The 14,984-nt window shown below is 47.0% G+C and overlaps 1 protein-coding gene across 1 annotated transcript in view; it reads left to right on the top strand.

The window, feature by feature from the left end:
* Positions 1-14,984, top strand: part of LOC311367817 (mediator of RNA polymerase II transcription subunit 13-like) — a 93,935-nt gene that overhangs the window by 57,757 nt on the left and 21,194 nt on the right. The window contains exons 6-13 of the mRNA XM_084486647.1: positions 448-684; positions 4,172-4,336; positions 5,431-5,587; positions 5,930-6,034; positions 8,440-9,180; positions 9,517-9,730; positions 13,384-13,462; positions 14,521-14,648. Coding sequence (XP_084342773.1) covers positions 448-684; positions 4,172-4,336; positions 5,431-5,587; positions 5,930-6,034; positions 8,440-9,180; positions 9,517-9,730; positions 13,384-13,462; positions 14,521-14,648 — 1,826 coding nt within the window. The remainder of the gene's footprint in view (positions 1-447; positions 685-4,171; positions 4,337-5,430; positions 5,588-5,929; positions 6,035-8,439; positions 9,181-9,516; positions 9,731-13,383; positions 13,463-14,520; positions 14,649-14,984) is intronic.

Here is a 14,984-nt window from a genome sequence, read left to right as displayed (position 1 = left end):
GTTGTGTTGTGTTGTGCTGGGGTGTGTTTTGTTGTATTGTATTGTGTTGTGTTGTGCTGGGGTGTGTTTTGTTCAGCCCTTCAGAACAGGGCCACACATTCATCCTTAATGCCTCAACCCTGAAAAGTAAAACAAGGAATTCTCCCAAAACACAAATGGGAGGTAGACCTTGAGAAGGAGTGATATATGAATCGATATACCAGTACATATATCTATATCTATATATCTATATCTATATATATATCTATATCTATATATCTATATATATGTATGGTTCCCAACTCACCTCTTTATCCATCTCTTCCTGCTTGTGTGCGTGTGTGCATGCATGTGTGTATATGTGTGCGTGCGCTTGTGTATGTGTGTGTATACATGTATGTATGTGTGTGCGTGTGTATGTGTGTGCGTGCGTGTGTGTATGTGTGTGTGTCAACTGTATCTTCGTAGTGATCCTGAGTCCGTACGGGCTAAGCGGCACGTTGACAGGCCAGGCCTACAAGATGAGCGACCCGGCGGTGAGGAAACTGATGGAGGAGTGGAGCTACTTCTACCCCATGGTGCTGTGCAGGGTGGAGGAGGAGAGAGGAGGAGGAGGAGGAGGAGGAGGAGACCTGGAGCAGGACAGGGAGCCAGCGGAGCGGGCCTATGACCCCACATGTCACGTGGCGGTCGAGGTCATCGTAGGTAAGGAAGGATCTTTCAAAATGTATTCACATGTGATATTTTTAATTATCACACGTCTATGTTGAAGACTCAAACCTGATTGGTCAACTAGGCGTTCTTTCGTCTAGCAGACCACTGTTTTCAAGAACAGATCGTTGCTATGGACACAACATTCCAATTGTAGAATCTATCTATGTAGCGGAAGCAATGAAATAATTTATAAATCAATATAATCCTTTTTTGTCCATATTTAATTACATAATGTCCAGCGAAGCGGTTGGGGTTTATTTTGCAGTAATGATACATTATCCCTTTGGTGTTGCCCTTTTGAAGTGAGGCGAATGGTAGGTCAGGAGGGAAGCAACTCCCAGAGTACCAGAGAGAAGTATTGACACACTGCAAAGACCCTCTCGCTGGATTCCAGAGGTTTTGTTTTACTTTGCACACACGGTTAACGCAGTCAGTAAATTTACATGCACAGCTTAATCAGATTAAAGCCATAGTTCCACTATGCTCCGCAATTGGACAACTGCAATTGTCTGAGTATACATGGCGGTGAGTAAATCGATTCATTGGCCGAAGCGTGTCATTCCCCGGTACGATAGGTGGCGCTGTACCCATTCCAACTAGTGGTAGTAGAGCCACCGGTTGACCTCTTTACGTCACCAGCAACAACAAACTCAGGTGCCTTCATTCGAGAAAGATGTTTTCAGTAGACAGCTGTCAGTTCACTTCGGGTCCATATAATTTCTCGGAAGCTCCATTGTTCCGACCTCTCGGTCGTATGTCGACTCCAACCGGAGGAGCTGGCTCTGCCGGCGGAGGAGTCCGCATACGAGGTCGGAACAATGGAGCGTCGGAGAAATGATATGGTCCCGAAGTGAACTGACAGCTGTCTGCTGAAAACATCGCTTTCTCCTCCATGTCGCGTTTCAATCTGGACTTCAGAGAGTCAAAGCCAAAGTTCCTTTCCCCTAATTCCTTCTCAACATGGGCGAGATAAACACCACTACGAGTCTTTACTTGTTGTGGAAGTACCAGAGAGTCGGAGAACCTGACGCAGTCTGTAAGAATCATAATATCAGAGAATACCCCGGTCAGTTCGGCTGCGGCGCAATGAATGAATAAAGAACGTAGTTACTACTTTACAACCTTGTTGATGAGCAACATTTAGAAAAACATGTACTTTTAATTCAGCCTTAGGTGAAATCGAAGCGTAGTGTGTAGTGAATGCATATTGATGATGATACAGGGGGTAAAGGGGGTAACTACATTGGCACGACACCGGCTTCCTCCATCTTCTGTGCCAGCTTTTTAAATAAATCGCCTATCTGAAGTGAGTTGACAGCTGTCTACTGAAAACATCTTTCTCCCACCGGAGCAGCTCCTCCGCTGCCCATCCGTATACGGCATTCCCCACCGCATCGCAAGGAATGAATAAAGATTGTAAACACGTTGGGAGAAAAAAGCCCGAAGTTACTACTTTACAACCTCGTTGATGACCCAGATTTAGAAAAACGTGTACTTTTAATTCAGCCTTGGGTGAAATTGAAGCATAGTGTCTGTGTGCTTTCACCTAATGAATGCATGCCATGCACGCTCCCGCGGCCGGGACACAATTGTTATAGGGGGTAACTACATTCACCGGCTTCCTCCATCTTCTGCGCCACCTTTTTAAATAAATCGCTGTTTCTCGTTTTCCGACGGCGACAACAACACGACTATCGTTTCCTTCTACTTCCGGCTCACGGCCCCGGGAAAAGATCTTGAGCATGCGCAGAACGCAATTCAACGTATAATCCAATTCAACTCTGTACATGCACGCTTAACTCGACTATGTATCGCATTATCTAGGGGTCTTAATTCGACTATGAGAAACCCAATTCGATTAGATTTTAGCTCGACTAAGGTGTATACATGCATCTTAGTAATCCAATCATAGTTGGACTACACCAATAATTTGACTTTCTTGAGTGTCATGTAAACGCACTGTGACTGTCGACACCCAATTCATTTTTGATCTTTAGTCAGTAAGCAGCCTGCGAAAAGCAAAGAAATGGTGTCACTATCCTCCTCACCACCACCATCACCACCACCACCACCACCATCACCACCTCCACCACCATCACCACCACCACCATCACCACCTCCACCACCATCACCTCCACCACCACCACCACCACCACCATCACCACCTCCACCACCATCACCTCCACCACCATCACCTCCACCACCACCATCACCATCACCACCATCACCTCCACCACCACCACCACCATCACCACCACCACCACCACCACCACCACCACCATCACCACCTCCACCACCATCACCACCACCACCATCACCACCTCCACCACCATCACCTCCACCACCACCACCACCATCACCACCTCCACCACCATCACCTTCACCACCACCACCACCACCACCATCACCACCTCCACCACCATCACCTCCACCACCATCACCACCACCACCACAACCACCACCATCACCACTTCCAACACCACCTCATCACCACCCCCACCACCACCACCATCACCACCACCACCACCACCACCATCACCATCACCACCACCACCACATCACCACCACCACCACCACCATCACCATCACCACCACCACCACCATCACCCCAACCACACCATCACCACCACCACACCATCACCACCACATGCACAATACAGGGAATCAAGCTCTTTCTAGTGTGAGAATCCAATTTGATCTTACTGATGTCGCATGGCAAACAATGAGGATACGCATTGATTATTTCTCACTGTTTCTCACAATGCTCTCTCTCTCTCTCGTGCTCTCTCTCGCTCTCGCTCTGGCATTGAGCCGATAGTCATCAGCAAAGTGCGGTTGCAGTGAGCTGTGGCTGCAGTGATCTACGTAGACCTCCAGAGCCTCACAGTGTGGCCAGGGGTTACAAGCAAGGCTGTGTGTGTGTGTGTATGTGTGGTGGGGGGGTATTTCCCATATTTTAATAATTTAAAATCGACTGTCTACCCCCTTTTGTTATTGATCCGATCTTGTCTGAAATCAAAGGTAGCAGCCAGCTAGGGACTTTAAACAACTGCAGAGGAATCGCCCGCGTTGGATTATTTATTCCTTGGAATGATAGCGATGAACAGAGGTCTTGGGGGGGAGGGGGGGGTCTTTGTTTGATACAGCAAGAAAAATCAAGTGGAATAATAATATGCCATTGATTTATGCTAAGTACGTTTGTCAATACATATGTTTACAGCAGCAGACTGTTGAATGAATCAATGTGGGTAATGGCTTAAGTGAAGTGGCTCCAGTACAACAGCAGCAGTGCAATAATATATTCATGAAAAACCAGACCATCCCTAAAAACCGTGTCAAAAATGGAGTGTTTCTTATTTATAATTATTTTGTTTTACCTTTCCAGAGCAGCGGTTCAAACAGATGGCCGTGGTCGCTTTGCTCTCTCACTTTGAGCAACGACACTCTCTCTCTCTCCCTCTGCCTCCCTCTCTCCAAGGTGGCGTGAGGATGACCTATCCAGCTGCCTTTGTGCTAATTGCCCAGAGCGACCTGCTGGTGCGTAGCCCCCCGCCGGCACCAGGGGCGCCCGCCCTGCACCGGGAGCCCAGCCACTGCAGCGCGCCCCTCACGCCCCCCACCTCCCCCGAACAGCCCTGCTCAGGTACGTTTACACTAGGCACTGGGCGCAAACACAGTGCATGCAGAACACCTATGCTTGGTCATAAGAAGAAGAAGAAATGTGATTTGAAACGCCATTCAAGGCCATTCAAGGCCATTCTATAAAGGACAAATGATAAGAACCTTTTCAGGGAAATTGATTGACTGTTCTCCAATGAACCAATGGCAGTTGCCCAGATAATGACAAATAATTAAAGAGTGTTGAACCTGGTGAACTCTTATTGCAATTTAGATTAAGCATACAGATAACTACAGACAATCGATTGAGAAAATATTGATTTATTAAAGCCATCTGATTCTCTGTGAAACTGTGAGCACATCGTCAAAAACACTCAATAAACATCTAATGGCTCATTTCCACCGGCGGGTACGCTTCGGACCCAGCACGCCTCAGCCTAGTAGTGAGGGTGTGGTATAGCTCAGCTCAGTTACGGCGCGCGTTTCCACCGCCGCCAGTACCCTTAAGGTTGGCAGGGTTTAAGCCGGACGGTGATAGCCACGGAAGCGATTCCGTCAACCAATCAACGGACGGCGTGTGTAGCTCAAACTTGCCGGGACCCTTTCAGGCGCCTCAGTACCTCAACGGAGGAGTACTGTGAGACAAGTACGGCTCAATACGGCTCAGTCCAGGTCACGCCCACTTTTGGCGGTGGAAACGCGACCCGTGCCGCACCTTTGCAGACTGAACCGACCCACACCCTGTGGTGGAAATGCGCCATAATTAAACTTTCCAAACGAGCGTGCAGACAATAAGGTCAGACAATAGAAAACAAATTAAGTGTACAGTAGAATTACTAAGATAAACAAACCATTAAGTACATACAGACAATCGTACTGAACTAGTAGTGATATATTTATCATAGCGGTGGTATTGTCCCTGTATATATTATAAAAACATCTTTAATAGACTGTGATAGTTTATGCTAATATAACTAACCCTGGGGTTGCCCACGGTATTTTTGCATATATTACAATGTTGTAATGAGGCTACATGTCACACAGGTATATTGAAATAAGAAAAATACAGTTTCATCCACCTTCTGACGGAGGCCATTTTGTTGTTGTGTGCTATTTCAGCGGACAGTGGCTTTGTGACCATGGTCTCTAGTGTTACCCCTCAAGAAACCACCATCGGGGTGACCAACCTGAGCCCTAAGCATTCTGGGAAAAGTTTAACTGACCATGTGGTTCATCAGGCGTGGAGAGAGTGTTATCTCAACCAGCATCAGCAGAAGTAAGTGAACTGAAGTAACAACTCTTCCTCTAGTCTAGTCTACCTAGTCCCCATGTCTTCAGTTCCCTCGTCCCGATCCACAGAACTGCCATCCGATGGTCCAGGATAGTCAGTGGTAAGGGTGTCCTAACCGTCATTATATTTTATTTAAATTGGTAAATTTATTTGTATATATACTCTTGTTTAGCACTCCCTTTTCCCACTGTACTGCTGGTCACTTGTGAATTTCTCCTAAGGGGGATTAATAAAGGACTATCGTATCTTATCTTATCTTAACCAATGGACATATAAAAAATAAGTACAACCGGCTTAGAATTCATCCATTCATTTATTCACCCATAGGTGGACTGAGGGCAATGAACTGATGTCAATGGACGAGGTGTCCAACGGGGTGACCACGTGGGACTTCAACGACCTAGGAGCCAGGGCACCCTGCTCCTGTTACAGGTAGGAGGTCATCATGAGCCCACCCCCAGTAGTCCTACATCATGAACCTACCCCCAGTAGTCCTACATCATGAACCTACCCCCAGTAGTCCTACATCATGAACCCACCCCCAGTAGTCCTACGTCATGAACCTACCCCCAGTAGTCCTACAGTAGTCCTATATCATGAACCCACCCACCCCCAGTAGTCCTACATCATGAACCCACCCCCAGTAGTCCTACATCATGAACCTACCCCCAGTAGTCCTACATCATGAACCCACCCCCAGTAGTCCTACGTCATGAACCTACCCCCAGTAGTCCTACAGTAGTCCTATATCATGAACCCACCCACCCCCAGTAGTCCTACATCATGAACCCACCCCCAGTAGTCCTACATCATGAACCCACCCCCAGTAGTCCTACAGTAGTCCTACATCATGAACCCACCCCCAGTAGTCCTACAGTAGTCCTATATCATGAACCCACCCCCAGTAGTCCTACAGTAGTCCTATATCATGAACCCACCCCCAGTAGTCCTACAGTAGTCCTATATCATGAACCCACCCCCAGTAGTCCTACAGTAGTCCTACATCATGAACCCACCCCCAGTAGTCCTACAGTAGTCCTATATCATGAACCCACCCCCAGTAGTCCTACAGTAGTCCTATATCATGAACCCACCCCCAGTAGTCCTACAGTAGTCCTATATCATGAACCCACCCCCAGTAGTCCTACAGTAGTCCTACATCATGAACCCACCCCCAGTAGTCCTACATCATGAAGTAGTCCTACGTGTGGAGCTCTCTCTGGTCTGTGTGTGTGTGTGTGTCTGTGTGTGGAGCTCTCTCTGGTCTGTGTGTGTGTGTGTGTGTGGAGCTCTCTCTGGTCTGTGTGTGTGTGTGTGTGTGTGGAGCTCTCTCTGGTCTGTGTGTGTCTGTGTGTGTGTGTGTGTGGAGCTCTCTCTGGTCTGTGTGTGTCTGTGTGTGTGTGTGTGTGGAGCTCTCTCTGGTCTGTGTGTGTCTGTGTGTGTGTGTGTGTGTGTGTGGAGCTCTCTCTGGTCTGTGTGTCTGTGTGTGTGTGTGTGTGTGTGTGGAGCTCTCTCTGGTCTGTGTGTGTCTGTGTGTGTGTGTGTGTGTGTGTGGAGCTCTCTCTGGTCTGTGTGTGTGTGTGTGTGTGGAGCTCTCTCTGGTCTGTGTGTGTCTGTGTGTGTGTGTGTGTGTGTGTGTGGAGCTCTCTCTGGTCTGTGTGTGTCTGTGTGTGTGTGTGTGTGGAGCTCTCTCTGGTCTGTGTGTGTCTGTGTGTGTGTGTGTGTGTGTGTAGCTCTCTCTGGTCTGTGTGTGTCTGTGTGTGTGTGGAGCTCTCTCTGGTCTGTGTGTGTCTGTGTGTGTGTGGAGCTCTCTCTGGTCTGTGTGTGTCTGTGTGTCTGTGTGTGTGTGTGTGGAGCTCTCTCTGGTCTGTGTGTGTCTGTGTGTGTGGGCGTGTGGAGCTCTCTCTGGTCTGTGTGTGTCTGTGTGTGTGGGCGTGTGGAGCTCTCTCTGGTCTGTGTGTGTCTGTGTGTGTGTGGAGCTCTCTCTGGTCTGTGTGTGTCTGTGTGTCTGTGTGTGTGTGGAGCTCTCTCTGGTCTGTGTGTGTCTGTGTGTGTGTGGAGCTCTCTCTGGTCTGTGTGTGTCTGTGTGTCTGTGTGTGTGTGGAGCTCTCTCTGGTCTGTGTGTGTCTGTGTGTGTGTGGAGCTCTCTCTGGTCTGTGTGTGTGTGTGTGTGTGGAGCTCTCTCTGGTCTGTGTGTGTCTGTGTGTCTGTGTGTGTGTGGAGCTCTCTCTGGTCTGTGTGTGTCTGTGTGTGTGTGGAGCTCTCTCTGGTCTGTGTGTGTCTGTGTGTCTGTGTGTGTGTGGAGCTCTCTCTGGTCTGTGTGTGTCTGTGTGTGTGTGTGTGTGGAGCTCTCTCTGGTCTGTGTGTGTCTGTGTGTGTGGGCGTGTGGAGCTCTGTCTGGGCAGCGGTGGACTGCGGTATCCACGGGAATGTTAGGCTTTCCGGACACCTATAGTATAACGCTATGGTGTGTGGCAGTTCTAAAAAATTATCATGGCATGGGTCGTAACCATGGGGATAACAGGCCCCCCTCTTTCAGGGGCTATCAACTCGCATTATTTTAAATTACATAGTGTTCGAATTCATCCAAAACGCTGGACTCACTAGCTCTTTTAAATATTAAAATGATAAGGAGTACAGTATCTACATGAACAGTATTAGACATAATTAAAAACGCTTCTTAAATATTACAATTATATAGAGTAGAAATAACTAAATGAACAGTATTACACATAATTAAAAACAGTATTTCAAATATTAAAATGATCAGGGGTAGATTAGGCGTATCATGCGAACATCACCAAACCAGCGCCATGACAGCTCTCTCCTGCTTACAGGTCCAAGCAGCAGGCCAAAGCCAACGCCGCCAACCAGTCCACCGCTAACCCGTCGGCCGGGGCCAACTCTGTCCTCTCCTCCTGCTCCTCCTCCTCCTCCGGCTCTTCCTCCTCCTACCTCCTGTCCTCGGCCAAGCATGCCAAAGGCTCCGACAAGAGTGACAAGGGGGAGAAGCCGTCCAAACGGCCAGCTGCTGCCCCCCCCTTCCACCACCGCGTATGTGTTGCCGCCGATGCCAACTTGGATCCAGAGTCGTCCTCCGGTCCACCGCTGGGGGGTCTGGCCTCCCTGGAGCAGCAGCCCTGTCTGGACCCCCCCTCCGGGCCTGGCTGTAGGTTCCCCAAGACCCTCTCGGACGGCAGGAGGGCAAATCCCAGGTCCCTGCTGCATTCCCCCAGTTCTCCGCTGCCCCCCACGCTCAGTCCACACCCCCGGGAGCAGGACCCCCAGGAGCAGGACCCCCAGGACCCTCGGGACCCCCTGCTGGACGGCCCCGTGGACCTGCCCCCCTGCCCGGACGGAGGAGTGGGGGGAGGAGCGTCCGGGTTTGGGGGGATGATGCCCAGTGAGACGGCCCTGTACGCAGCCCTGCTGGAGCCCAAGGACACCAGGGTGGGCTGGTGGAGGGGCTACCGCATGCCCACCAGCAACAAGGCCGACCCAAAGCCCCCCGACCTCCCCGTCGATCGCCTGGGGGAGGTGAAGATGGAGACGGCCTCCGACGGGCTGGCATTGAAGCGGTGAGTGAGACAGGTTTGGGTTATGGTCAGGGTTTGTTGACCTAATCCTCGCTCCATCAGGGATGAGCGTCCAATGGGGCTCGACTCCAAGACCAAAGGTTGTGTCCGCATTCTAATATTAGGAATCTGTGAGCAATCTTGAAGCTTGTTGGATGTGATTGATTTGATAAAGTTGTGTACGGTGTGCACTACAGTTGGAACGTACAGTTGGAATATACATGGTTACTTCATAAGTATTCACTTCTTCCTCCTCCTCTTAGAACGTTACGTATCTATTCACGGTGCTCGTTAGGAGGAGCTCATAAATGAGTCGTACCTGGCTCTTGTGTTCTCCAGGTTGTATGTTCAGACCCAGAAGATCTTCAAGATCTCGGAGGAGCGGGTGAAGGAGCACGTCCAGACCTTCAGCCTGGTCCGGCCGGGCCCTGGGTCCGAGGGGCCCCGGGAGCCCGGGGAGGATCCCTACGACTTCAAGGAGGACCTGGAGTACACCTTCTCCTCCTCCAAGAGACTCAGGGGCCAGGGACGGGACCCCAGCAGGAGGGCCAAGGTGGGTTAGATGTTAGGGTCACGTCAATATGTATTCATACATATATACCAACATACAGATATGTACATATCAACATTTATACAGTATATATACTGTGTATATATATATATATATATATTTTTTTTTTTACTAGGGATGGAAAAGTTCAAGTATAAAATCAGAAGTGTTTCTTGGTTCAGGGCATGCATTGATCGGTTCATTCAGTTCAAAGAAATTTTGGTGCAGTAATCACGGTACCCAGTGAAACCTCTCAGTCTGGGATGATGTGTAGTCACTAGACTTATTCATTTGGTGGCACCCTAACACGATTGGCTACACCCCTTTTTTACCCGCTTTGTCGCAGTATTGGCATATCCTTTGTCAAATACCATCAATCAAAGTGTACATTCATTTGAAAAGATTCACTCACTCACTTTGTAAAACGTCTTTATCACAAAGGCGGTCCTTTGTCGACTACCGCCAGCACCTCCACATCTCTCTCCTCACCAAGCGACCGGTATCAAACAGCTCTACCTGATAATAACAGGCTGCTAAGGGAATGAATACCATTCCATTTTTTCTTATCTGGCCTTCCATCGTCTTCAATAGTGCATTTCTTCACATGCTCCTGAATAGAGCTTGGGCTGCGGTGCAATTTAATTTAAACTTTGCACAATGTACAAACCACCTTTTTAGTTTTTGATAATTTAAAGAACCCCCATACATTCAAAGCAGTGGGTCTTCATTGGAACAGTGGCTCTTGTTTCCAATGAGACCTTGAACATAGGCGCCACCAAACAGCAACGCTATAACCTCCAGCACTGCTCAAAACCTTGGCATCACAGCGCCATTACCACTCATTATATTAAACACAGAACAAGACCTTAAGTCATCACATTACCACTCATTATATTAAACACAGAACAAGACCTTAAGTCATCACATTACCACTCATTATATTAAACACAGAACAAGACCTAAAGTCATCACATTATCTCTCATTATATTAAACACAGAACAAGACCTAAAGTCATCACATTATCTCTCATTATATTAAGGCGCTCCGTGGCTCGTCTGGTGTGCCTTACGTTGCGTTGAAGCTCTGCTGTAACAGAGTCACACTTGGACCAAGATTGACTCTGAAAACCACTGACTTCCTCCACACAGCATTTAAAACATGTGTTTTAACCAATTAGACCATTAGAAATGAAATATCTTTGTGCCCTATTTTTAAATGTTCGCTGGTGAAGCAGCACCACTTTTACACTGTTTGGGGGAACCCCATAATATGTATATATTATATTTATATCTATTTTGTTTTTACGGGCACTTCCCCTTCATCCCCTTCTTTACCAAAAACTTACCATACCAAACCATTTACCATACTGAACCAAAGAAACCCTGATATGAACCAAACCGGGATTTCTTTAACTGCTCCACCCCTAATATAAATATTTATATACATTCCAATATCTATATATCTATACACATATATGTACATATATATACAATGCACATTGGTTGTTTGTATGATAGATTATGTGAGAGCTGAGATCCTAAACCTGCACTATGCACATTGTGGCCATTAGCAATCTCTAGTGTCTTGAGTTGTAGCTACAGTTGTTGCTACAACTCAACTCAAGTCTTAAGTTGTAGCTACAGTTATTGCTACATAATTTTCAGATTTACTGTTGTGTTGGGGAAGTGGAACAGAATAAAACGATTTATAGAGAACCATTCCCATGATACATTGACTTGTGGATGGGTGCGTTTTATTCTTGAGAATCTTTCTAGTTCAAATCATTTTGGAGAAAAAAGCTGCAGTCTAAAATATACTGTAGGTTTACGATCATATTTCTTCCTTCATCTTTACAAGAGGAAAGTTGTGTTTGTTTAAGTTGTATTGCAAACCCTCAAAGACTTTCCTTATGAATGTGTACACATGATGTAAATCATGTGTACTTTACCCCAACCCTAACCCTATACCTTACCCCAACCCTAACCCTTACCCCAACCATAACCCTAACCCTCACCCCAACCATAACCCTTACCCCAACCGTAACCCTAACCCTCACCCCAACCATAACCCTTACCCCAACCGTAACCCTTACCCCAACCCTAACCCTTACCCTCCACCTTGAAATGGGAGGATAACATAACTGCCATTATCAAAAAAGCCCACCACAGGCTTTTTTTCCTCCACCAATTGAAGAGGTTTGGGGTGGCCTGCAAGGGGATGCTGCTGTTCTACCGAGCCACCAATGAGAGCAACCTTACGTTCTCAGTTACTGTCTGCTACGGCAACTCTACTGTCCAGCAGAGGATGCACTAGACAGGATTGTCCACACAACCTCCAAAATCATTGGCTGCAGACTCCCGCCCCATCTCAGACATCTATGAGGCCCGTATCCATAGCAGAGGCCTGAAAATCCTTCAGGATACATCTCACCCTGCTAACACACTCTTCAATTCACTGCCATCAGGTAGAAGGTTGAGGGCCATGAAAACAAAAACCTCCCACTTCCTCAACAGCACATACTGCAGTACCATTACAATTCTTAACAAGTCTACATCCCTGCACCAGTATACCAGGAAGGTAGACTCTAGTGGCTCTGTATGACATGCACATTTATTTATTACAGTCAAATGTATTTATTATACAGTTTTTACATGCTGTCGGTTTTCTTAAAGGGTACAGATTTGCACATCACCTACACTAATAAGCACCTGTCACTTTAAACAAACATCTGACACTTGGTCTGGTCTGACAACCAGGTTTAAATAAGTGATATGTCCTATGTGAAGGGATTTCCTTTTTAATCTGCTTTATCTGTTGTGTCTCTATCAAGTGGGATCCCTGGCAGGATGAACCAGAATCATAATTCTGTTCTATGTTCTATGTCCTGTTTTTGTGTCTTGTTATGTACTGTCATGAGCACACTGAAACAAATCCCTAGCAACTTGTACAGAGTTGTATGGCAATAAAGTATTGAATCTTGAATCTTACCCCAACCGTAACCCTTACCCTAACCCTTACCCATATGGCGCATTTCCACCGGAGGGTGCGGGTCAGTACAGTCTGCAAAGGTGCAGACTGTAAGGCGCCGTCCGTTGATTGGTCGACAGAATCGTCCCTTCCGTGCGACAGGGGGATAATAACAAACAAACACAGTACCCGCCAGGTATTTCTGGACAACGGCGAAAGCTTTGTTTATTGAAGAAAATGTTGTGCAAAAGTTTGCCGTCCTTCTTGGACATCCTACTTTGTTGCTCTTTGTTCATTGTGCACATTCTTCTTTTTCATTGAATTCATTATCAGGCTACACTGTGTCGGGCTGCTATGAGATCACAATGCTTACGTAGGGCGGCTATCACCATCCAGCTTAAACCCCGCCCTACCATAAGGATACTGGCGGTGGTGGAAACGCGAGCCGTAACTGAGCTGGGCTATACCACACCCTCACTGCTGGGCTGAGGCGTGCTGGGGCTGAAGAGCACCCGCCAGTGGAAAAGGGGCTTTACTCTAAGCCTATACCTTAGCCCAACCCTAACCCTTACTCTATCCTAATGCTGTATTAGCGTTAATATAATGCTTGTGTTATGAATCAAACCACTTGTAGGAAAGTTGACTGAGCATTGAGATGTGACCATTCTGTTCTTGATCACATGACCAGGGTGAGGACATCACCACCAACAGCGCCCACCTGGACGTGAACGACGCCATGTCCATCTTCAGCTCCGCCCCCAAATCAGGTGAGCAAACCATTTACCCCCTTTACTAATGCCTCACGTCTTTATCAATAACGACTCCTCAAGTATCGATCTTGAAGCTATTCATGTAAATCAATGTTATGTCACTACCTATCTAGAATGAAGTAGCACAGTGGTGATTGAGGCTACGGCCCCCTGATGAACACCCTTGCATTTGCAGTATTATCAATGTTACCAACTGGGTGTTGGTGGTGAAATTCACAGGAAAAATCACAAGCTGCACAACCTAGACCCTATTTTCCGAACATTTTGTGTTGAAGGGTAAAGGAAGGAAATCCTGAGTTCTCACGAGAGCACAATTTGAATTTGCTCAGCGAGTCACTCTGGGAATGAGCAATATACTCGTTCCCTGATTCCCCTGGCCCAGAACATTAACCAATCACATCGGTCTATCTGATGTAGGCAGCCCAAAAGCGTTGCTGTTTTACCGACCGGATACGGCAAGATTTTCTATTGGTTAGTTCTGCTGGTCATGACACGTCACCCCTTGTATTCTTCTGATTGGTTGAAGTGTTATCCAATTGTGTGCAGTGATATTTTCAAATGCATACTTGGTGCCGCCCCTCGAGTTGGGCCGTTTTCATTACTCGTTGCCAGACCCTACAGCTCTCTAGATGTGGGTCTGGATTTCCAGGCTAGTTGAAGGGACTAATGCAGACAACAATTCTTGGGATTGGTCCTTAATGCACGAACCTGGTCTGTGGTGTCATCTGTGGGGCAACAGTGGTCCTCAATGGACGTCCATTAAAAGGGCTTGATTTGGCCACTGACAGGTGCAGATTATATTATATCATTAGGGAAAGCATCCCTTCAGAGAAATACAACTTAAATTTTCCTCTGTTTGTTATTGTGTCTAACTGAGTCTCACTCAAGGAGAAGTCTTGCTCTGACATGCGGTTGTTGCAGGATACTCAACTCTCCACTACTCTGTTCGGGGAACACGCTAAAGTCTATCTCTAGAAGTAGAGTGGAAGTCATTAGTGAAGGGGTTCTGTTGGCTGCGGTTGTACTGACCAAATCTTTTGTTTTTCTGGTTCCAGCCACGGTTGATTCGGGCCAAGATGAAGGATCAGCCAAAACAAACCCTTCCCTGACCAGAGAGGGAGACCTGGCCGTCAACATCTCTGATCTGGATAACATCTTCGATGAGGATGACGAGGAACTAGGGGTAAGGATGCTAAACAAACAATTATGCCTCTGGTATAGTGAAGAAATGTTGGGAACCGTTACGGTATATTCAAGAATAACAACACCAATGGGGAATATCACACCCACAATACATTTATCGAAATATGCAAGCAAAAAAATTTGACATTCTGTAATTTGAGCGTAATTTCACTGAAGTTATTGATGATATAAGACATGATTTTCCTTCCCCATACTTTGCATCATGTGAAGACCTAACCCTTATGATTGACTTCTTGTTATGAATTTATACCACCAATTAGGATGCATGCTAACCTTGATGACTTCACAATATACCACTGTATAACATTGAATTATC

Source organism: Micromesistius poutassou (genome assembly GCF_964030765.1).
Source record: "Micromesistius poutassou genome assembly, chromosome: 22".
NCBI lineage: Eukaryota > Metazoa > Chordata > Actinopteri > Gadiformes > Gadidae > Micromesistius > Micromesistius poutassou.
Note: the sequence above shows the minus strand (reverse complement) of the source record. Positions and strands in the feature narration are given on the sequence as shown.